This window comes from Triturus cristatus, chromosome 7 (assembly GCF_964204655.1).
Source record: "Triturus cristatus chromosome 7, aTriCri1.1, whole genome shotgun sequence".
NCBI classification, from domain to species: Eukaryota; Metazoa; Chordata; class Amphibia; order Caudata; family Salamandridae; genus Triturus; species Triturus cristatus.
This window is the reverse complement of record NC_140590.1, coordinates 1,209,965,982-1,209,988,896: the sequence shown is the minus strand read 5'-3', so window position 1 is coordinate 1,209,988,896 and position 22,915 is coordinate 1,209,965,982. Positions and strand designations below refer to the sequence as shown.

At 43.6% G+C, this 22,915-nt stretch overlaps 1 protein-coding gene across 1 annotated transcript in view; it reads right to left on the bottom strand.

Annotated features, from left to right (window-relative positions):
• Window positions 1–22,915, bottom strand: part of PFAS (phosphoribosylformylglycinamidine synthase) — a 257,939-nt gene that overhangs the window by 49,390 nt on the left and 185,634 nt on the right. Inside the window, exons 18-21 of the mRNA XM_085618581.1 lie at window positions 20,057–20,287; window positions 9,190–9,370; window positions 6,827–6,910; window positions 3,443–3,598 (exon numbers count right to left, since the gene is read on the bottom strand). Coding sequence (XP_085474707.1) covers window positions 3,443–3,598; window positions 6,827–6,910; window positions 9,190–9,370; window positions 20,057–20,287 — 652 coding nt within the window. The remainder of the gene's footprint in view (window positions 1–3,442; window positions 3,599–6,826; window positions 6,911–9,189; window positions 9,371–20,056; window positions 20,288–22,915) is intronic.

Below are 22,915 nucleotides of genomic sequence, written 5' to 3'. Positions count from 1 at the left end.
GTATAAGTTGAGTGAACCCTATAGTGTCCTCAGGAGAGGATGGCCTAGATGGGTAGATGTCACCCTGAGGTGTGTCTGGGACATCTGGTGTGTCGTAATCTTCCCATGGATCCTTTGGGGGACCAGGAGGACTGGGTTCCCCTAAAGGGTGATCATCTCCCATGTCATCAGAGGTGTCATCACCATCTGGAGGTGGAGAAGATGGTGGGGGAGGTGAATATGGGATAGTAGAGTGGTATGGAGGGGAGGAGGAGAAGGAATCCTTAAAGGAGAAGTGGCAATGTCTCTCTTTTTCAAGGGAATTGGAGCTGGTATAGGTTTGTCCATTTTCAGTTTTTTTGAAGGGCTAAGTATGAGTTGACCTGTTTTAGGGTCTTTTTGGAGGGTTTTTTGGGTAGGATCCGGTCGAAAAAGTTCCTCCTCAGACGTGTGTTCTTTCGGCACTGACTTTTTGGGTGCTGGTTGTGTAGTTGGAGGCTTTTTGTGTTCTTTAGGCCTGGAAACAGGATTTTGTTTTGATTTCGTTAGTGGTTTCGGTACCAACAGTTTTTTCGGTTCCGGTGGTTTCTTCAGATCCATAGGCCTGCGCTCCGAGGGATGAGAGTCCGAGGTTTTTGGGGCAGGGTGTTTGGTAGGTTCCAAGGATTTTTTCGGACCTGGGGCGTCCGTGCCAGTGGGTTTCGGTGCCAAAGGCGTCGATGCGGAGGTAAGCTTCGGCGCGGAGGAAGGCATCGGTTTCTTATTCGGGGCCGGGATGGAGTTTCGGCACAGACTGCAGGCTGGCTCGATCCAGAGTGGCCTGAAGGCTTTTGTACTGGCTTCTGTGCCGAGCCCGAAGGCGGAGCGTGAGAAGTTTTGTCCCGGTGTGCACCTAGGCCCAAGCGCGAAGGTGTGACCGAAGCATTCTTGGGAAGAGAGAGGGGGGCGGGGGCGGGGGGGGGGGGGGGGGTGGGGGGGAGAGGGTCGACGTCAGTACTTACGACCCGCTGCCCCGGAGTGATGTCTTCTACATCTGAGTCGTCGGCTTCGGAGGAGCGGACGGTGCCGTGTTGGATCTGCTCCTGCTCCGGTACATTGATGCCTTCCTGGAAGATGTCGTCAGGAATGGATGTTGATGATCAAGCCATTCTTCTTCGAGCTCGACGGTCCCGGATCGTCTTCTTGGAGCGGAAAGGGGCACAAGCTGGACAATCTTTGGTCTCGTGCTCGGGTGAAAGGCAGAGGTTACACACCTCATGAAGATCTGCGTGTGGAAATTTGGATCCACATTTAGGACACTTTTTAAAGGGAGTCCTTTCCATGAGCCGAAGGCCCAATGGCGCAGGTAGGCCCGAAGGCCTGCGTCGACGACCGGAATCGAAGATTTGAAGGTCTGGTAGAGATGAGCATCGAAGGGGAACGCGATCAAAACAATACCGAAGTATGGGTGAGGATTTCGCGTCGAAAAGATGATCGCTAACGACACCGAACTGAAGCGCGATGAACACATCCGAGCCCGATGGCGGAAAAAAACAATCCGACGATGGAGTTGATGCCCATGTGCACTATTGTCCAAAGGAGGAGCCACCTATCCTGTGACTTCCAAAGACTTTCCAGGACAACAACAAAGTGCAAACATCCAGGCCCAACACCAGATGGAGATCTATGCATAAGTGTGTGATCTACAGCTCATATGCCTCGAACATACAATTTACCAAAATATCTGTACGGTGACACTGCTGCTTATCCCCTGAGCTCCGAAGAACTTAGTTTTAGCCCATTCAGGTAACTGCAGCGTATTGGGACTCTTCTGCAATGCCTGGCAACCATCGTTTTTACTGGTACAGAGTATGTATGCAGCTGAATTGGCACTGCAGTTCCAGAAATGAAAGAATTACGTATAGGTAGCACCTCACAAGTGACAAGGTTAAGTAGCATCATCTCAGTCTTAACTCGGGAGATGAATGAGAGACTATTGTGAACGGACGAGTATATACGGGGAGAGGCTGGGCCAGTATCCCTATATTTTATTTTAACAATAGAGTCCGGATCACGGGTGAGTGTTGTTTATTCAGTGTAAAAACTCATGCAAGACTGTGAAAGGACGAATATTGATGGGGATAGCCTGGGCCGTTTCACCATGTGTGGTATTAAGGTAGTCCGTATTTGACTATCGAGTTTGTAGTCCTTTGTTGTAGTTGGCTCAGAAGACTGACTGGATATCTATAACTCCGCATAAGATTGATGCGAAGGGTGCATGTAACCTTCATTGTTTGGCTGAGTTTTAAATAGAATTACATCCGTTGTAGTGGGATAAGCACCCAGGTTATGGGGACTCTGAAAGGTTATTTTTAATATGAAGACGGGCAGTGATCCTTTTTGCCACGTCTCCTTTTTGGAGTGTTCCCCGAGTATACATGATATGCACTGTATAAAATGTACAAAGTCGGCCTGTTCCTCATGACTGCCATGTGTCCTTCTAGTTTTTGTTTTTGCTGGCTTAGATCGACGCAGGGTACCGTATGGCTGAAGAGAGGTAATAGACTTCCTCCCACCAGGTAATCTCCACATGAATATAATTGGTTTTTGACGATATGTATGTCGTGCTCTGTGAGGGATGAAGTTTATATTGCACACAAATGGTGATCAGATAATAAGAGTTTTATGATTTTTGTTTATCTTTACAGATGATACGGTGTATTAATCACCTGCCATATATACGGGCTACAACCCTTTGACGGCCAGTATAATCAACTGTGATGAACAATATGTTTTTGTGTTTTATCACTTTCACAGAGTGACTAGTTTTCTTTTTGGTCCTGAGGAATGCCCATGAACTCCTGTTAGAGTCAAGCGAGGGCAGAAACATGCTGACCCCTAGTCCTCTTTGTTTTTAACCCTGTATAAGGGTACCATTGAATAAAGTTATTGGGTCCCCTTAAGACAGTTTTAACTTTTTTTTAAAGTATATTTGCACTCTGCCCCACGCTCACCAACTTCTTCAGTCTCCCCTATTGAAAACACCTCAGCTTCTCTTCACACACATTTTTTTGAAGAGTTGTAGCCCACACCTGGGACCTTGCGCCCTGGAGGAGGGAGCCCTATGATGAAGCATGTCACCCTTGGGTGAGTGAGGGTTCTCGTACTTAAAGGTAAGATCTTTGTTTCATCCCCCATATTTATTCTGATACTTTTTGGAAGGTGATTGCTATTTAGTAGCTACTTACATGACATATTCGTTTAGAGGGAACGTATCTTTTGTGAGTTTCTATATTGATACAGAGTGATAAGCTCTCTCATTGGGGCTTATCCCTTAGATTCTTAGTGTGTATTTTGTTTACAACTGTGGACTTACAATCATACTTAAAAACATTCAATGTTAAAAGAACAATTTACTTCTATACCCTGCTTTAGTTTATGGTAGTACGAGCAATGATAGTCAGTGGACTGCAGACTGCCTTACCTTCTAGCAAGTTCTGAGTAATATTAAAGCAGGCAGCAAGCACTCCTGGATTCTCCAGATCAGGACAACAGTCTCCAAGCTGGGAGTAACACTGGGCCAATGCACTCCCTCCGAGACGATTTTGGCTCAGATTAATTGGCACATAAAGAAGTATTCCTGAAAAGAGATGAAGACTGTGTTAAGACCATAATAGCAAAGCTTCTATCCATCAGCGACAAGGCACTCCTGACTACCAAGAGCATTGCCTGATTGGGTGGAGAACCCTGCACAGCAGACATACTCCCTCTCAGTGGTGCGCATGATCCAACATGCTCCCACCCTCTTTTACTGGTCACCCTATTAAATACACCAACCTCCTCTGGAACTCTGCTTCCCTCTTATGAAGCCTATATTAGGGTTGTACTCAAATGTGCTCAACCAACGTGCACACCATATATCTCCAGACCCAAGCATATGTCCATGCCAGAATTTAGTTGCAAAGATTTCTCAAGCTGTCCCCTCTCACTTGATGGCATGGCTGGACTCCATTCTACCAACTTTTATAGAGCTTCCCAGTAAGTAAATCATTGCAATGGCTCCACACTCAAACCCCTGGAGCTATTCCCTCTACCTATAGCCCCTAAATCATGGCTGTACTCACATCTGCCTACCAATGTACACATCCTATAGCTCCGGACCGTAGATGTCATTTTTAGCTACGAAGCTCTTCGGACCATTTCTCACATTATTTCTGCCTAAGAGCAGCTCACTTGAGCAAGTTTAGTTACACAACCTTTTTAACACATAAAGCAGTGCACCAATCTCAGAAGAACAGCTTTGGATAAAGAAAAAGAAAGTCCCATGTACATGGTAGTTGGATATGTGCAAAATAGGCCCAAGTGGTGTTCTGGAAGACAAGGGAAATAATGAACTAGAAGGAGCTGGAAGTCCTTTTCCTCAGGCAATCTCTATACATCTATAGTTACTATGCGGAGTAGAAAGAAGGCTAAACAAAAATAATTACAGCAGTTGAGCCTTCAAATTCCAACGGGACTCTCAGCTATGAGTCCGATTAATTAGCTCTAAATAAACCCGGAAGAAATAAGATAAAACATAATAGCTAAACGATTAAAGAAAAAGGTGGAAAGGCATAACATACACAAGAATGCATTGACAAATTATCTCAGGAAATCAGTATACCCTCATGTTTAAACTGAACGATCTATGAATGTGAAATTTGTGAAGCTGCAAATGCTAATTTGTGCAATCTGCTACCCAGCCTGTACTATTGGTCACAGCGGCTGCAAAGCCGGATCACATTACAGCTGTCAAAACTTTCGATAAACTGCTTCTTTTCTGACAACTTTTCTTTTCAAGAATTCTTTTCATACAGAGTGAAGGAACCTTTCATTACTAGGTGCCAGCCAGATTCTAGAATGCACAGTGTCGTTTAATGACAAGTGATATATACAGCTGTTCTACTTTAAGTTATGAATGTATATCCTCTCTACGATAAGTCATCTAGAGTTCAATTTGTCTCCGTAACTGTGTGCTAGTGTATATTGTCATTTTCTGACTGGATCCAAGTTATAGCTGTGACCTATCAATGACTTAAACTCCCCCTACTGGGAATGCTCATACTTGAAAACAAGAATCTATCTGTGACAAAGGAATTTGCCCTAAATTGAAAGGAAGAATCATACGGGGAGCTCTTCTCAAAGGAAAATATCAATTTTTGTCTTTAGCAGTCTTTGATAAGCTGCAAGTGGTTAGCTAGATGCTGTAATGCTTTAACAATGGCACTTTAGCAGATACAAAGATTTTTGAGAATGGGAGATCCTATCTGTGAAAGCGATTTTGATTGGTCAGAGATTATGAAGAAATGGTCAAGCATTTGCATGAAAATTGATTAGCTCATCTTCAACGTCAGTGTGAGCTGCTAATTAGTTATTCCTTCCTGGAACATTGGACAAATATGTAAACATCTACAGTGGAGCAAACTACAGGAGTATTAGGAAAATATAATGATGTGATGTTTCAGGAAACAGGGATCACTGGCGATAGTAAGCTAATAAGGAGGTTATTTGCTACCAACCTGTTAAGGGGAAACAGGACCGACTGAGTCGAGCCCAGCTATCTCGTTAAAGAAGCTAGTGGCTTAGACGTTCAGCCCTCACAGTCTATTTGTCTATTTATAAGAGTGTAGTTAGGTTTGTTTACCAGCTATTCACAATATGTTCAGAATATGTTAACATTATAATAATCTGTATCTCTAGGAGGAAGTGTGACAATCAACACATGATAAAGATGGAGCACATCCTTTCCAAGGAATAAATGCCTTATGACCAACCTTGTATATTTCGAAATACGTGCATTTGGCTAGGCAAGCACTTTAGGCAGACACGTTGATTTCAGTTAATACACTCCTGACTTAATGTCAGAAAACAATTCCCAGAATAAGCGAGGGTTCATTATCCTAGACTTTTTGAGAGAAATAAAAATACATCTACTGTGGGGGCAAATTAAAAGAATACCTTGTGGACAACGTTGACAAGCTCGACTGTACACCCGGGGGCTAATATGCGTCTATCCTGCACTGAACAACAGCGAGCTGCCTCAGCACGATTAAGCATCAGGTTAACACCGACACAATGCCTGGTGACTATAACCCACCTTCATGGAGCCTAGAGGAAAATGTAATGTGCTATCCACTGCTCGCACGTTATTTCTTCTTTTATCATTTTTTTTTTTTAATTGTCTTTACTTACACTGATGGTTAATTGTATTATTCTTTTTTATCTTCTAAAAGAACTAATTACGACAAAGATTTTATGAGAAACGTTTTTGTAAAGGTTTTAACAAACTCTACAATACATTAATCTATCTGATCTAATCTATCCAATACACTAAAGGAGTAGAGCATCAGCTCTAGAGTTATAATAAATGGCGTGGCAGCAGAGAAGGATAGCACAGCACATTGCAATTAAGAGCGTCAGTCAGAGGTCAGGATCTTGGTGCTTTCCTTGAGCAGTGTCTATTTCTGGGCTGGGACTGAAGCTGGCCTATTACTATTCCAGTGTATTGGTCACACTATTAAAGTCAAATGAAAATCACAAAAGGATCTTACAGGTGAGGAATAAGTTTAACTTGTACTGCTTTGCCGTCACTGGGCTGTACAAAGACAAGAATAGCTATCTATGAATAACTTATTGGCACAACTGTTCACATCCCTACAACGAACAGGTGAGGTGTTTGAGTGAAACCTGAAAATGTATTAAACTAGGGAAAAGCAGAGCATTTCTAAATGTTATCCGCATTGTGCAAATGCATTGTGAAATTTTGGGGAGTAAACCAAATATTAATCTGTTAACTGTTTATAAATTACAAATCCACACTTAACCTTACCTTTCCCTGAAGGATTCTTGAGATCAGGAGTAACAGTAGCAGTGATGTCAGGACAGACAGCATAGACCGAGATAACAAGTGCCCCTATTGAATAAAGTTGAGAAAAGATACATAAGTATGTGCAGCTGTGAACTGGGAAACAAATACTGGAGCAGATTAGATCTTGGATTGATGCTTCTAGTCTTACCAATGAAACCTATATGTGAAGTATTCAGATACATGGCTGTAAGATTCAGGTAATGATTTCCCCCTTTCATTTCTATACTGAAGACACTAGTATTCACCTCGCTCTAACCTAGCATGTATTATGCCACTGAGAAGTACATCAGCAATTGCAGCTGATACTGAAAGGCCTCAAAACTAAAATCAAGCCGTTCTGACCTAGACTTATGCTTTGCTCTCCTTTCGCCATTACCCACCAACCAACCTTTATTTTACTAGGCATCTGACCTGCACAACAAATGTCTTGGTGTCCTTTACCTGACCTCAGCATGAAGAACAGAAAAATCAGTTTTCAAATTTGCTACTTCATGAAGGCAGATATCTTTGAAAAAGCCTTTCCTAAAATATCCAAAATGACATGCCATAGAGATATCAACTCTGTCAATCCAATGTTGGGCCAGGCAAAAGGCCTACAATTTAAAGTTGCAGAATACAGTCTAGGCAAAAAGACATTGGCCCAAAAATATAAGCTCTTGCCATCCTTCAGTGGCTCCTGATTAGTGCCAGAATAAAATAACTGCAGAAACTTCTGCTAACAAGAGTCTCTTCGGTTATGTCATCACAGTACTTTAACAGAAGGATTACTACAGATATCTCTGCTCAACCAGCCTCAGCCTCCACATGATCCTAGGCTTAAAATAAAGGGGACAAGAGGGGAGAGGTGTGTGTTTGTGTGTGTGTTGGGGGGCGGGAGCTAGTGCAGGATTAGGTTGTTTCACTTTCCAATCGTCTTCGCTTGGGATCTTTGACAAGGCAAAGGTCAGGCTACTACATTTAGCTTTCCGAAAGACCATAACATGTAGGCTAGAAAGGATGCTCATCGAATACTGCAAAGCACACCCACCTTTTTTCTGATCTTGAGATAATCTGATTAATTGGGATGGCAGCATAAAATGATCCAACACAGTAGACAGACCTTCTGAAGCTTGCGGATTTTAAAAACACACTGGGATTATTTTTTTCCCATCCAGACCTCAAGCCACTCCAGAGCCTGGTGTCTAACGAGTTATTGCTATATTTACATTCAATATGATCAGATGCAGATAACGACTAACATGTGTAGCAAAGTACGAGCTAACGGTTTTCTTGTTGAGGTGTGATGAACTAGCTACAAGTGCAAAGTTGCCAAAGATGATTCTGTAAGATGCTGCTCAGGAAACCCTGGTGGTGGTGGTGACTGGGGGGGGGGGAGGGGTACACAGTGTTTGGCCTAGCAAAAAAGAAGAGTAAGTCTCGCTTTTTAGCTCACAGAATTCGAGCCCTCGCCACATTTAATGTGAGATACAGAGGCTATTGAATTATACAGTGTAATATCGGAATCATTTTAACCCCTTGTGTGCCACGCCCTTTCCCCGCCCTGTGCCGGCCGTTGCATTAGCGGGCGGGGTTCATGACGAGCTGGACTCGTCATGGGCACAGCGCAACCGCAGCCCATGACGAGTCCAGCTCGTCATGGGCACACAAGGGGTTAAAACAATCATTTAATAACTACCTTCATTTTAATATTTAAAATGTATTATTTCATAACTGTATCTTTAAAAGAAACACATGAAACAGCCAGCCAAGCACCACGTAAGGCAATGGACCTTAGGTAGAAAAATCCCTAGAAAACAAGTGTCTCAGTCTAAAACAAAAGCATGAGGTTCTCAGTACAAGTCAAGGTTACAAAAGCAGAAAATAAAGTAATACTGTTGCTGCAGAAGTATAGTGGTGTTTTGCAAAATCTGAAAGGGTACGTAGGGCAGGAGCAGTCAAGAGCATTTACACTGGTGAGTAGGAAGGAGCAGTAGATGCCTATGATGGGGTGATGAGAAGCATTTGGGAGTTCCTCATCTCGTGAAGAAATATTTTTGCTGTTATCTAGTGCCCTTGCAAACCACATAAGGGGTTGAAAAGTAGTATCTGCAGAACCCAAGGATGCAGCTCTGAACCTGACAGCTTCTCACTTTTCTATTGTTCGAAGTATGATAAAAGGAGGTCAAATCTATGTGTGTACTAATGACCCCTACAAAGCTTATTGCCACAACACAATAAACCTCAGGTACCTGGTCATTAACTTGATGAAGAAGACACTGAAGTTCACATTAAGGTGCATTAGTTGAAAAACTTTAAATGGAGTAAGTACACGAGTCATGACTCACCAGGAGCTTTCACTGTTTCTGCACCCACACGTGCTGCCATGCTGAGAGAGTCCTTTCCACCGTCAACTGCAATGCCCAGCTCAGCCATGACATTACACATTGCTACACAGGCATCGTACAGTGCTGCACCCTCTCCTGGAAGCTTTGCAGCCCACATCCAATTTCCACTGCACTTAACATCCTAAAAGAAAGAAAGGGAACACCATGGCAAGACTGAGTGCGATTCCTTTAATCTGGATATTTTGAACATCCTGCCCCAATCCTGAAAACTTATGTGAATAAGACTCAGTGCTCTATGAGATAGCAGGGGTAATGATCAGTGACAGGTTTTATATGGAAAGAATTTGGATACGCCACATTGTAGAGGGTCAGTGATGAACCAAAGTCCTGGGCACTTTGTTGGTGAGAATTCTTTTACAATAGACACTCAAGGGCCTTTGGCATTATTCCACATCTCAATGGATGCAAAGTTCTGAGATTTGCACCTGGACTCTCCTTCGGTAGTGTGGTGAAGTAATCAAATCTTGCTTTAAGAGGTGATTAGGATTTGTAAATCAGATATTACATCAGAGTTTAAGACCTACCACCTGACAGAGTAAGCCTTGACTGCACAACCTCACTACTTGGATAGAATCTAGACCTCATAGGGAGAATCATGGGTATTTATTTGGAGTGCAGTGAGCACCCGATGTCCCAGGGACACCTGTAGCAAACTACAGTACCATTAGAATACTACACAGAAACTCTCACTACCACATTATGCAAAGAAATGACTCCCATTAAGGCAAAAACAAATATTGACTACAGCACGTTGTCAAGTCCTCATTATGATTTAGAAAATGGGGTACACGGTGATGTGTGCAGTAAGTGTTTTGACTGGCAGAAAGGGGACTAGTGAGTGGGAAAACAGTAGGGATATGCTGTGTATTCCTCAGCATTACACAATTTGTTATCAGCAAATTGACAGTTTTTGATCATAAAATTAATGTTTCGCACAAGTTGTAGGTAAGGGGCAGGAGGTGAAAGACATTAGTTACTCACATTTAACTCCAGTTCTCAAGCATTGGCATCTTTCAAAGATTCACATACTTGAATCACTCTCAGCCAACAAGCTGCCCACCACCCTACATTTGATATGGCAATAAACCATGATGATATAGCCATAGGTCCAACAACAATGTTCGTTTAGTAGCACATCCACCTCATCCGAAACAGCCTAAACTTCAGCCATTGAGGGAGAATGGTTGAGCTCGCTATTCACCCTAGACACCCTAGATGCCAACATAGCACATATTTTATGAGCCTCTGACTGGGAGACAATGAATTGACACATGCGTGCCAACATTAAAGAACTACTCTTATAGGGCACTAATTTCTTCTCCTGCACTGAATCTTCAATGGATTCAACATGCTTCAATATGAAAAGCATGCAAGATTAACAAATATCTGATAAGTAGGAAGGCTCACCTTCAGTGAAACAAGTTGTTCATGGCTTACTGAAGAATTTGCTGTTGTGTTCAACTCCAGGCAGGAAGTAGTGCATGGTGACGGATTGCTTACGCTTTCCCAGCATTTGTGGCAGATATATGCAGGAGCAGTACTCCTGAACATAGTACATTGTCACCCCCTTCCAAGGGAGTAAATCACTTTATTGTGGTAGAAAGTGATGTTGGCTGAGATCCAGCAGGCAATGCCCTGCTTAGTCAGTGGCAATATCTGCCCAGGCAACCAAATGATGATGAGTTTGTCAGATGTTCTTAAACTGCTTGTTATAGACAGAGATCAAAGTGGGTGGGATCAGAGGGGCACGACGTCCCGTTACTTTGATTTATGAAAAAATGTTCCCCTACTTTTTGTAAAAAAAGACAACTGTCCCGGGACAGTTAATTCCGATAGTTTAAATGTTTCAGCTGAAGTGTCATTCAGAGAGTCTCCTGTACTTTGCAACTGAAGCCGGGCAGACAGCTACACAAACGTTTCCTGCCAAGGTGCCTGCTTGCCTGAAAAAAATGTGAATGTGCGCTGTGTGTTAATCTGGAAATGTAAAGGGTGCTCAGGAGCCAGTACAGGTCTTAATTGATCCCCACCTCCACGCTCACTGATCCCGCTCCCATTGCATGCAGCATCACAGTTCCCATACTTTTTTCAATGCACTTCGACCCCTGGATATACTCATGTAAAATTAGATGGACCTGAGAATATCAAGTATGTGTAGAATTCTCTCAGGTGATGTTGAAGGATTTGGAAACACAGATGAAGTAGAACAGGTTTGTTCAAATGACAATCGAAAGGCACTTTAGGCATGAATTTTGAGTTGGTGCACAAGATGATTTTGTCATGTCTGAATTTCCGTTATGGCTCTTTTATTGTGAAAGCCTGACACTCCACAGTAGTCTTGCCCTGATGAAAGCCAAGAGGAGTGCTTCCTTCCATTAGAGATACTCGAGATCAACTCTATGGCTGGGTTCAAAAGGTGGTACTGTGAGGTAACTGAGCACTATGTTCAGTTCCTTTGGCACCTGAGGTCGTCGGACTGGGGGAAGCTCTGAATAAACCTTTCATAAACGGTCGGACGATCCTTTGAGAAAACAAGAATGGAGTGTTGCCGGCCTTTCTGAACCTGAATACTGCTACCAGATGTACCCTGACCGAGGTGTACTTTAGGCCTTCCTGGCCAGATGGAGTAGGTACAGAAGAATTTAGTGTGGCTGTACAGAAATGGCATTCAGAATTTTACTTGCACACTAAATGCACAAATACTCCTACTTGGCACTGTAGGTCTTGGTCGTAGCAGGGGTGCCTGCCTGCATCAGGAATGCCCTCCACACAATGTCCTCTGGTACCATCGGTATAGAAGCAGAGGGCTCTTTTAGGCTCCAGCCGATGGAGTCGCTCCAACTTACAGAGGTGAAGCAGAACAAAGAATACCGGATGGGTAATGTTCTGCCCAACATGGAAAGGAGTTCCCACTTTCAGAAGGAAGATGCCGGAGTTCTCAGAACCAGTTCGTCTGGGTGGAAAATGGTATCTGGCGGGAAGAGGACTTGTAGCTCATCTGCTGTGACAATGTTATGGCATGAGAAAGGCTCTCTTAAGGGTCAACAGATGTAAAAAGCAGCTCTCTTAAAATAGTGGACCAAAAAGAGGTACACTGTGTAAAGAGTCCAGGCAAATCCCAAAGGAATTACAGACACACAAATTACACCCCAAATGCTATACCTTTGTGGCAGTATGGGCAAGCCGGTAGGCATATCAAAGGGTAGTGCTAAGAATTTACTGCACACACAAAGGTAGTAAGTGAGACCACACTCAATTAAGAAATCCAAAAACAATTCATAAAAATAACACATGCTTTTATATGAATTTAGATACCAAGATCATCAGAATCTGGTAAGTACTTTGAGTTATCAATTTTTACAGTTTTTAAAAATGAGCACCGTGCAATTTCTGAAGTGGTAAAGTTATCCTATGGAGGAAAGACATACACTGCTTACAGGTACTTCACAACGACTTACGGGACCAATCTCCTGGACTCAAGGTAAGTATGGGGCAAGGTCCAAGGCAGCACCAACAAGTTACCTCGGGCAGCACAGGGGTGGATGGGTGAAAAGGTGCTTTTCAGCATCGGGTGCCCATGGTTACCTTATGAGAGAAAACCATGTACTGCATTCGAGCACTTCAAAACGACTTACAGAATCAATCTCCTGGACATAAGGCGAGTATGGGGCAAGGTCCAAGGCCACACCAACAGATCACCTAGGGAGGCTCAGGGACCTCCGTGTGCAGAGGGGTGTTACGATGTCGGGTGCCCCATTCACTTTAATTGGGAAAAGTCCAGTTACAAAGAGGCTAGGCCTGGGCCTGGGAGGACAGTCAGGCTGAACCAACAAGGGGGCTCACATCTCACGATACTCAGGGACATGGGGATACCTTTGGCTCTCTTCTCCTCGGGCCAGGGCAGCCGAATGCAGAGGTGTTTTGAGGCGTCTGGTTTTCGTCACTGGAGACGCTCGCGATAGAGGGGGGCTGCAAAAAGAGTCTGCGCGTCCACTGTGGGCAAACCCAAGGTGGGCTTTGTCTTAGGAAGGTCGAAGGACCACACTGGCACTGTTGGCCCACTTCAACTCGGGCTAGGTGCAGTGGTGCTTTCCGGTGTCAGGTTTGGGGCAGTCCGGAATCCTCAAAGTTCTTTTGGAGTGCCAGCAGGATGCAGGGAAGCAGCTCAGCTACTCCACAGGAGTTCTTGGGTCTTTGTTGAAGGCAAGCAGTCCTCCCAGGCTTTGGGAGTTACTCCAGCTGCAGGACAAGACAACTTTAGAGTAATCTAGCAGGAACAGTAGATAGGCCAGTAGGGTTGGCACCAAGTCAGTTTCTTCTCCACAGTCCTTCCTTCTCGCGGCTCATCAGTGTCCTTCTTAGGTAGGCAAGAATCTGATTTCCTTGTGCCAGGGGTTCACCTAAATACTAGATTTTGGGGAGTTAGGGGAGTGTAGGGTAGTAGAAAATGGACTACTTACCGCTGGGGTCACTACACCCCCTATATGACCACTTACTATGGGAAGTGGGCATACCCCTGTCCCAGAGTTCCTAATACTGCCACCACCAAGACGGCACACTTTTAAATTTCGTATCCACATCAGGCAACTCACTTCAGGGGTGGAACTAGACTGAAAGTGGCCACGCCTCTTTGACTACTTATTTTCCCGCTTGTCCTGGTGCCAAATTGGCCCTGGTCAAGGGTGGGGCGGGTGTTTTGGCATCCTCCCACCTCTGAGGGAAGCATACCTAAGGAGGTGGACTCTTTTTAGCTACCTGCCTTGAAATGCGAATTTACCAGCGTTACTGGAGGTAGTGTAAAACACCTTCCTCCAGAGAAGGCATTGTTCCTGGGGGTCACAAACCTGTCTGTTGTGGCAGGCTGGACTGGAACAGTCAACCAGCACATTAGAGGACAGATAGGTTTCAGGGGGTACCTCTAAGGTATCCTCTAGGTGCATGTATTAAGAAATCAATCACTGGAATCATTGCGGGTTTATTAATACGAGGTGTTTGATACCAAACACCATAGGTTTCAGTGAAGCCATTATGTAGCTGGTGAACTCGTTTTGACTAGTGTCCAGTACATACCTTAAGATGGCTTCTCTGATCACTTGTGATGTCTAGTAATATAACTAGACATCACAGGGACATATCTGCTTATGCAGATATGTCCTCACATGGAATATAATGCACTCTGCCTTAGGGCTCAAAGGCCTGCTGTAGAGGTGAATTACTTACATTAGATGCAGTGACTTTGGCATGGCAAACAGGAGTATGTCATGTTTTCACTCATGGTTTGCACCATGTCACGCAGCCTACAATGGCAGTGTGTGTGTAATTTCTGTGTGGGTCTCTTAGGGTGGCATACGATATGCTGCAGCCCTTTGGGAACCTCCTTAGCACTCATGCCCTAGGTACCTGGTGTACCATTTACCAGGGACTTACAGAGATGCTAAAGTCCATAGTCAACTGTAGCACAATTAGACAACACCTTGTTTTGGGGAAGGAGCACGGGCACTGTTCTCTGGTTAGCAGTCCTCAGTGCACTGTCAGACTCGAAAATCAGCATCTAGTAGCTAAAAAGGGGGAAAGATAAAAGGGGATTACTGCAACAAAAGCCCAGTTTCCTACACACATATGATAAGTTGGAAGCAAATTTAAGTCCCACTGGGGTGTTAATGAACGGAGACAGTGGAAACGTATTCGAAATCTTTCAAGAGATGCGTCACAATAGGTGACTGAAACAAGAAAGGCTGATCGGGCAACCTCAAAAAAGCTGAAAGTGCTGGCAAGTACCCTTTAACTGTGCCCAGAGCTAGGCCTTGAGGGGCTAGAGACAATGCTGACAGCAACACTTCAGAATGTCTGGCCTAAAGTTGGTCAGTATGTTGGGTGCCATACCTACCGAACTAATCCACAAATCAGTTCCAACAACAGGCACACACTGATTTTGTCAAGAGATGCTTCATTGCCAAGAGGACATTGAAAATCCAGGATAGAGGGTGAATGAAGTAAACTGTTGCCACATGGCTCCCTTGCAGAGGTCCTGTACAGAGACATTGGCCATAGATACTAGTGTGGCCCCCTTCTTCCTAGAGGACTGTACCTTCTGTGTTTTGTTTTCCAATAGATAAGTGTTCAATGGTCTGCATTATCTATCTCAGAATACTATTCTGTATTACTATTGTGCCCACTGCTTTTGGTGAGTGTCCTATGACCAACTGTGTGTTTTTTCTGAATGTAGTACATTACTGCCCTCCTGACAACTAGGGCGTGCAATGCCTTATCTCCTGGGCTACTTGGCTGATGGAAGAAAGTTGGAAGCGTGATGGCCTGATTGATGTGGAATGGTGACACTACCATTGGTAAGCACTTAGGAGTATGTTTTCATGATAACCATTCCTTTCCATATGGTTAGTTAAGCTTCCTGCACTGTGAGAGTCTGAGGTCCGCTTACCCTCTTCAGAAAGGTGGTTGCCACTATGAATGGCTGCTCTTCTCGTAAGGTAGTTACGTGCAGCTGTGGGCATTGGTTTCAAAGGATCTGCTAGAACTAAATTTAAATTCCATTGCTGCACAGGAACTGTAAACAAAAGCCATGTACAAGCTTATCTACAGTGCATGTCCTTGTGACTGAATGGCAATGCCCGAATGTGAGGGACTGGCATTTTATGTGTTCTGCTGTTGCAAAAAGGTCAATCTGTGGAATTCATCAATGCTGAAATATCGTGTCTATCAAGGATTGTTTAGTTCACATTCTTGAGACACGTTTGTTCGCCTACTTAGCTTGTCTGTGTGAATGTTTTTTTACTCCAGGAACTTGATTTGCCACGAGCTGAATGCCTTCTGTAATTGGGACCATGCAAATGCATTGCAGTAGCTTTGATAGCGGGCAAGAGACTGTTCCATCCAGTTTGCTTAGCCAGAATATTATGGTTGTAATGTCGGTTAGAATTTGAACACTCTTGTTTATGATTTGACTCTGAAAAGCTTTCAACCCAAAGTAAAATGCCTTCAGCTCTAGGTACCTGATGTGCCTAGTTACGATGGCTTGCGGTAGAGGTGTCATGAATGGCATTCCTTTAAGCATATTAGCTTCTTCTTAAATTTTTACTCGGCGGTGTGGAACTTGTCTATTATAACCACAAAAGTCTCCCATCGTCTGTTACCCCTGGTTATTCACTTACTCCTGAATGGGTCTTAACATTGAATCCTATGTTTGGGATAAAATGAATGCAAGAAGTCTTCATATCCAATAGTTTCCTAACTGTTCTCACGTCAGGTAAAGGTTACCTTGTCCCTGCAATGCCCAACCCTCTTCATAGAAGGGTACACCATTGCTTTCACAGTGTCTAAATCTACTCACAGGAAATCCTTCTTCCTCTCTGGGACTGGAGAAGAATTTTACAATTCACTGTGAATCGCAGTTGATACAAAAGGCTCATAATCTCTTCAATGTTTCTTTGGCATTTTTCAAGACACTTCACTTCCTTTAACAGCCAGTCCACTGAGTTGGGCGGCTATAGCTGGTGGTGGTCTGGAAAACACTCACTGTGCAGCTTTTATGCTGAACAGTTACACCTTAAATTGCTAATATTCCCCCATCATCACAAAGCTGAGATATCTCATAAGCGTGAGATGAGAAGGGTGTTTCGGGATGTGGAAGTAAGCATGCTTTTAAACGATAGTCACCATTTATTGCTTCTCCTCTAGTAATGGTATGGCTACCTGGAGGGTTGTAATTTGAAATCTTTGGATTTTGATTAACCTTTTCACAAACCATACGTCCAAGACAGTCCATACAGTTAGATCTTTTTTTGGTTTTCAAAATGCAGACAGGGTAAACCCCATGAATTTCTCTCAGGTTGGGGCACAATTTCTATAATTTCTTTTGTAATAGTTCTAGAACTTCTGTCTGCAGTATCTGGTCCTTTCTGTACCTATGGTTGCCTGACCCCTGCCTTGAAAAACTGTCTGCTAAAGTTGTTACTATTGTGTTGCCTGGCGGAACAGGCTCCCAGCAGGTTGCCTCTAAACTGGAGGAATCGAAAGTGGTCCCCTCAGTCCTCTTTTAACAGCAACACCATCCTTTTTAAAGGAAGACTTTAGTGTCTGCAGAGCATCCATGGCTTTTGCCACGTCATTTTTTCCATGCTCTCTAGGGTCTGGCCTTCTTCTGGGCTGAATAGGTGTTTGCTTGTAAATCGCTTATCGATAATGTTTGGCTGGACTTCTGGTTTGAAACCCAAAACGCATTGTCAGGCATGTATGGGGAGTACAGTCCCCATGGAGATTCGTAAGCTGGCTATATCAGCTGAATCTAGTGCTGATTTGAGGCACACATTAGCAATATTGGTGCCTTCCTCAATCACTGCCTGGTACTCTTCGAGGATGTGAGACAAACATCACCTATTTCCTCCCAGCATTTATGTGCATCTATTCAGGAAGGCACAGGAATTGGCAATATGCCCCGGGGTGGCTGCAGCCCTCTCCATTTTTCTCCCCACTGCCCCCAGTCTTTTACTATCTTTGTCCGATGGTGGCCCCATAGAGGTTGGTGACATTGCCCTCTTCCTGGCTGTAGCGACTATGAAGGAATCTGACTAGATATGTGACAGAATGTACTTACGATCTTGAGATGATGCCCTATACTCCTTTTCTATTCTAGGGGTCACAGCTTTAAATGTTGCTAGCCTGTTTAATTTCCCTTCCGTGTTGTAGGGCGCATTGGCAAGAATTGTTTATATTTTCTTTGTACAGGGCTCAATGTCTTCAACATGAAAAATGTAGCCTCTCTCTTGCCCTCCATATTGGCCCCAAAGACATTTGCTGTTCCCTCCACTAGTCTTTGGTACATGGACATGTCATCAGATAGAGTTTGTCTGGAGGGATACATATCCATCTCCTCCTGTGGCGAGTCTGCCTCAGTGTCCTCCCACAGGGTTTCCTCTTTCTTGTGGACATAGTATACTATCTTCTCTGCCTCAGGATGTGTGAACCTGAACTCCTTGTCCACCCTCTCATTGTCCTGCTTCACCTTATGGTGTTTCTTAGATTTTTATATACTGTCTTGGCTTTTTTGTTACCTCCCCATAGGCTTTCAAATCTTGTGTTCCTCCAAAACCTTTTTGATAAGATGTCTGCTTCAAGTGTTCTTTTCTACCTCTCGATGTTGATGAGTCAGTTTTCTCACAATGGATTTGTCCCTTAAAGGCAGACTGGGCCTCCTTCCCCTTTAGAGCTCAACCATCCTTGGAAACCAGGCAGATACTTTACAGCAACTTATCAGTGACATTGTCTTTGGACCCAGAAGGACAGGAATAGTCTTGAGTGCCTGTCGGTCTGCTTTTCTGCCTGAAGATTTGGAGGTTTTTTTTTACCTTGAGGCACTGTAGACCTATAGTTTGCTTTTTTAATGAGCCAAGCCTTTGACCTTTGGAGCAATTTCTTCAACGTCTGTGAGTCTGGTGTATTGTCCTAAGCTTCCTCGGCCTCAAAATCATTGTCCTTTGAGAAACCCGTCACTGTCAACAGAATATTTCTCTTCTGCCTCTCTAGATCAGACTCTCTGTTAAGTCTGGAGTTGCCCAATAGGCAAGTTAACTTTGTCTCTATGAATTAAGGTTTTGGGTTTGAACAATGAACATGCAGGGCAAACCACGGTCGTATGGTTCATTGGAAAGCAGAAACTATATAATGGATGTTCAATGTTGAACGTGCACTTCTGATGGCAGCTTATGCAGATTTTAAAAGCTTGTGAACATATTACAAAATAATGTTGCAGGATCCTAGGATCTCCCCCTTTCAGAAAAATTAAATAATCAACTATGTCTAAGTTCTCAGAAAATCTCAAAAAGCTCGATCGAGCGTCATTCTCCCCTGTTCTCTAAACAACTTCAGTGTTCTCTAGATGAATTTTTGACATTTTCTTTGGGAGCTCACTCTGAGCACCTCCAAACCCAAAACAGGAAAAAAGAATCCAGATGGCGGTCATGTTAATGAGCACTGAGGGCTTATGGTTGACAACACATTCCTGCTCTACCTAGGTTGAGCCCCACCAAGAGAGAGAAGAAGGGGGGAAGCTTTGTAGTCCAACACTTCTTGACCCAAGCGCTAGATGGCAGAAATATACACAGAATGTGCATTTAGAAGACATTTAATGCTGTAAAAACAGCCTGTCTTGGCACTCATTTGATAACATTTGACTCCTTTTACTAAGCTGCACAAAATTTAGCATGCCATATGGCAGAGATCTGAAAGTCTTTTACTTCAAGTTTGGCACAATTTGGTCAAATGAGACTTAGTTATTAAAGGCGCAGTAAAGGAATTCCCAAAGGAGTGAGGTGTCAACCTTAACTACAAAATAATGTCAGCACAGAGACAAGTGCGTATGCTTATACAGTACTATAAATTACATGCATCAAGCAGTATGATGTGATCCTCTGTGAAACAGTGCCTCATCCGCTCTCCAATGTATATGTACCTCTTATTATGTATCACATGATGGTTCAGAGTGTCCCCCCTAATAACAGCACACTTATAAATCATGATAATGGGTAAATGTCATTCAGGTGAGTCCTAGGGCAGTGTGTGTAACTCAACTCTAGTAAGAGGACATGTTCCTCCATTTCCCTCTTACATCCCCCGCAAGGGACAGGTTAACGATACTGCAGAAATGGCACCGCCATCATAGCAATTTTGTTCCTACTGAAACAATACCACCCAAAACAGAACAAAGGAAGAGTGCATCAGATATCAACAAATGTAAAACATTGAAGTTATCGCATGATACCTCTGGCATTGCATAACAATATTAAATTATTCTCACCTTCAGGTTTGTGACACGGGCGAAAACCAGATTAGTTAGTGCCTCTCCAACAGCCATGCGGGCCCCTGCTGCAGGGTCCAGCAGCCCTTTGATTGGCTGCTCACCAATAGCTGTTGCAGCTCCCACCTTATCAAAGTATGACAGAGCAACCACAGCAACATCAGCGAGAGGTGTGTGTAGAGGTCCCACACACTGTTGCTGAGCGATGAGTCCTGTCACTGATCGATCAACCTGCAAGCAGAGAAGGGTGTGAGAAAGGATAGGCAGCAAAAAAGAAAAGGTAATCCAATCTCCCAAGTTATGGACAAACCAAACTAACTCTCCAACCCCATATTTACACAAATCAAATGAAGCGCCATTTACATGTGCACAAAAACATATGCAACACTCTTTTCAACAAGTGCCCATAAAGCGGCTTCCAGGCTGTGGGCATTCTTTACTGAATCAGCAGGCTCCCTCACTGGTAGCAGCTTAATGCAGCCTGCACAAAATAGTGATTCCGCTTCAATGTGTTCTTGCATTTGCCCCTAGGACATGGTAACGTGCATTCTTCTGTGCCAGAGGTTCTGTCCCAGAGACCATGGAGATTGTCTGGTTTGCTTGAGCAATATTTGTCCAGTCCCAACCACAGCTTCACCCTTACCATGCGACCAGAGCTTTCTCCTCAGTTGTGCTGGGCATCTATTAGCAACATTCTGCCTTGGTTGAGAGAGGCTGTTTTCAGTCCTGACAATACACATAAATTGATTATCTGCTATCAGCTTTTTCACTTGTCTTCTAGAATGTCAGGAAAGAATGTAGCAAGCCTGGGCAGATGCAATCTGTCCTGGTTAGAGGTATGTATGAATGGATTGGTATTAATATAACATGACCTAGCGATCCTGACTGCATCACATTCTGCTGTATGGGACACTTTGAAGACTTGTGAGAGTAGTACAAATAGAAGTAGATTAGGAAGCACAAATACTTCAATAACAAGTTACTTACCTTCGGTAACACTCTTTCTGGCAAACACTCTATCCAACCACAAATTCCTCACCTTAGAATACTCCCCAGGCACAGTGTGTCATTAGGTAAAACTGTATCCACAGAAGTGATGCAGTGGAGGCACAGATAAGTGGCACTGCTGTGCGCTGTCAGTATCTTCTCTTGTACCCTTTCTACATCCTCATGCACGGAGTGTGTACAACTGTTGGAAACAGCGTGATGTGAGTGTTAACTTTTTTAGATGTTAAAAAGAGACCACTCCTGATAAGAGGGAGGTGGGTGAGAATTCAGTGATGAATCTGCAGTTAGATAGAGTATTCACCAGAAATAGTGTTCCCAAAGTTAAATAATGAATAGTTTCTTACCTGTAACTCCAGTTCTCTTGTAGGGCAAATTTAATCATAGTCATAAGCACTGAATAGTCCAGCCCACATGAGGGACTTCTGAGTACTTTTTCACAATATATCTTCTTAAGTGCAGATGCTCGCCTTTCTTCAGAAGAAAGAAAACATTATGCAGCCTATAGGACTAGGCTACAATGGCCCAATTCTTCATCTTGTACTTTAAAAAAAGGGGCTCAATGAATCATATATGTTTATAAGTTAATGATGTGTTTATACAATAGCATAAATCTCTTTCACAAACCATTTTTTGATAGAGCATAGAGACGAAGGAGGGAAGGACAGAGTAGCCCCAAAGACTGTCATTATATGAGTTAAAAACAGTAGCTGCGCCTTTTAGAACCCAGGGTCCACCAGTATCCCATCATGCTAAGCAGGTGGCATTTGCTCAATTTCTATTTGAGGTGATGAGTGATGATATATAGGTTCATTGATTACTTCTGTTCACTCCACCAGGGAGGAGGGAGGGTTGCTTATGACTATAATTGAAATGCTCCTACAAGAGAACTAGAGTTACAGGTAAGAAACTATTCCTTCTCTCGTATATTTCCATGTATAGTCATAAGCAATGAATAGATAAGCCCATCCTGACCTTAAGCAGTGGAGAAGACAGAGTGAGAACTAAGGAAGAATTTTAACCAAATAGATTTCCGAGGGAAGCCTATCCTACTGGAGTGTCTGCTCTGCCATCACAGTCCAGGCAGTAATGCTTGGTAAATGTATGGACAGATCTTCATGTGGCAGCTTTGCAAATATCTGGAATAGGGATATTCCTCAACAAAGCAGCTGCAGACCCTTTAACTCTAGTGGTGTGTTGAAGGAAGCTAGCTCTGTATATGGTGTACCACTAGGTGGTTATACGGTGCACAGAGTCCAAAGATTCCCCCAGAAGTGCACAGGGCACAATGTAAACCCAAAGTGCTCTATTTGTGGTGGTGTGGGGCGAGCAGCCTTAGGCTTAACATAGAGGAGAGCATGACATTTGTTATGCACAGAGTGACCAATAAATGACACACAACTCAAAAAGGAGATCCGCACCAATTTTATAAAAATAAGCTTTGCTCAAGATTTCTTTTAGGACCAAGATCTTCCCAAAAAGGTAACTTTTTAAACAGAAATTCCTTTCAGTTTCAAAAGTGGACACAGTGCAATTTTTAGTCTTTGCAATTTTAACCTATAGAGGAAAACAATAATTGCGGTGTTGCAGGTCAATAACCAAATGACAGTTCTTGTCTTCGAATTGCAGGGTCAGCAGAGAGCAAGAATCGGGAAACACAAATACTGCACGACCAGCGGCACAAAAACGGCCGGGTGCAGAGGTCAAAGTTGAAGATCGGTCCAAATGTTACCCAATGGAGACCTGGGGTGGTTGAGGAACACAGTTTGCAGGTAGGTTAAATGGTTGCAGGGCTCAAGCTTTGAGGGTTTAAGGAAGTACGCGGGGCCACAAGGCAACACCAAACATACACCA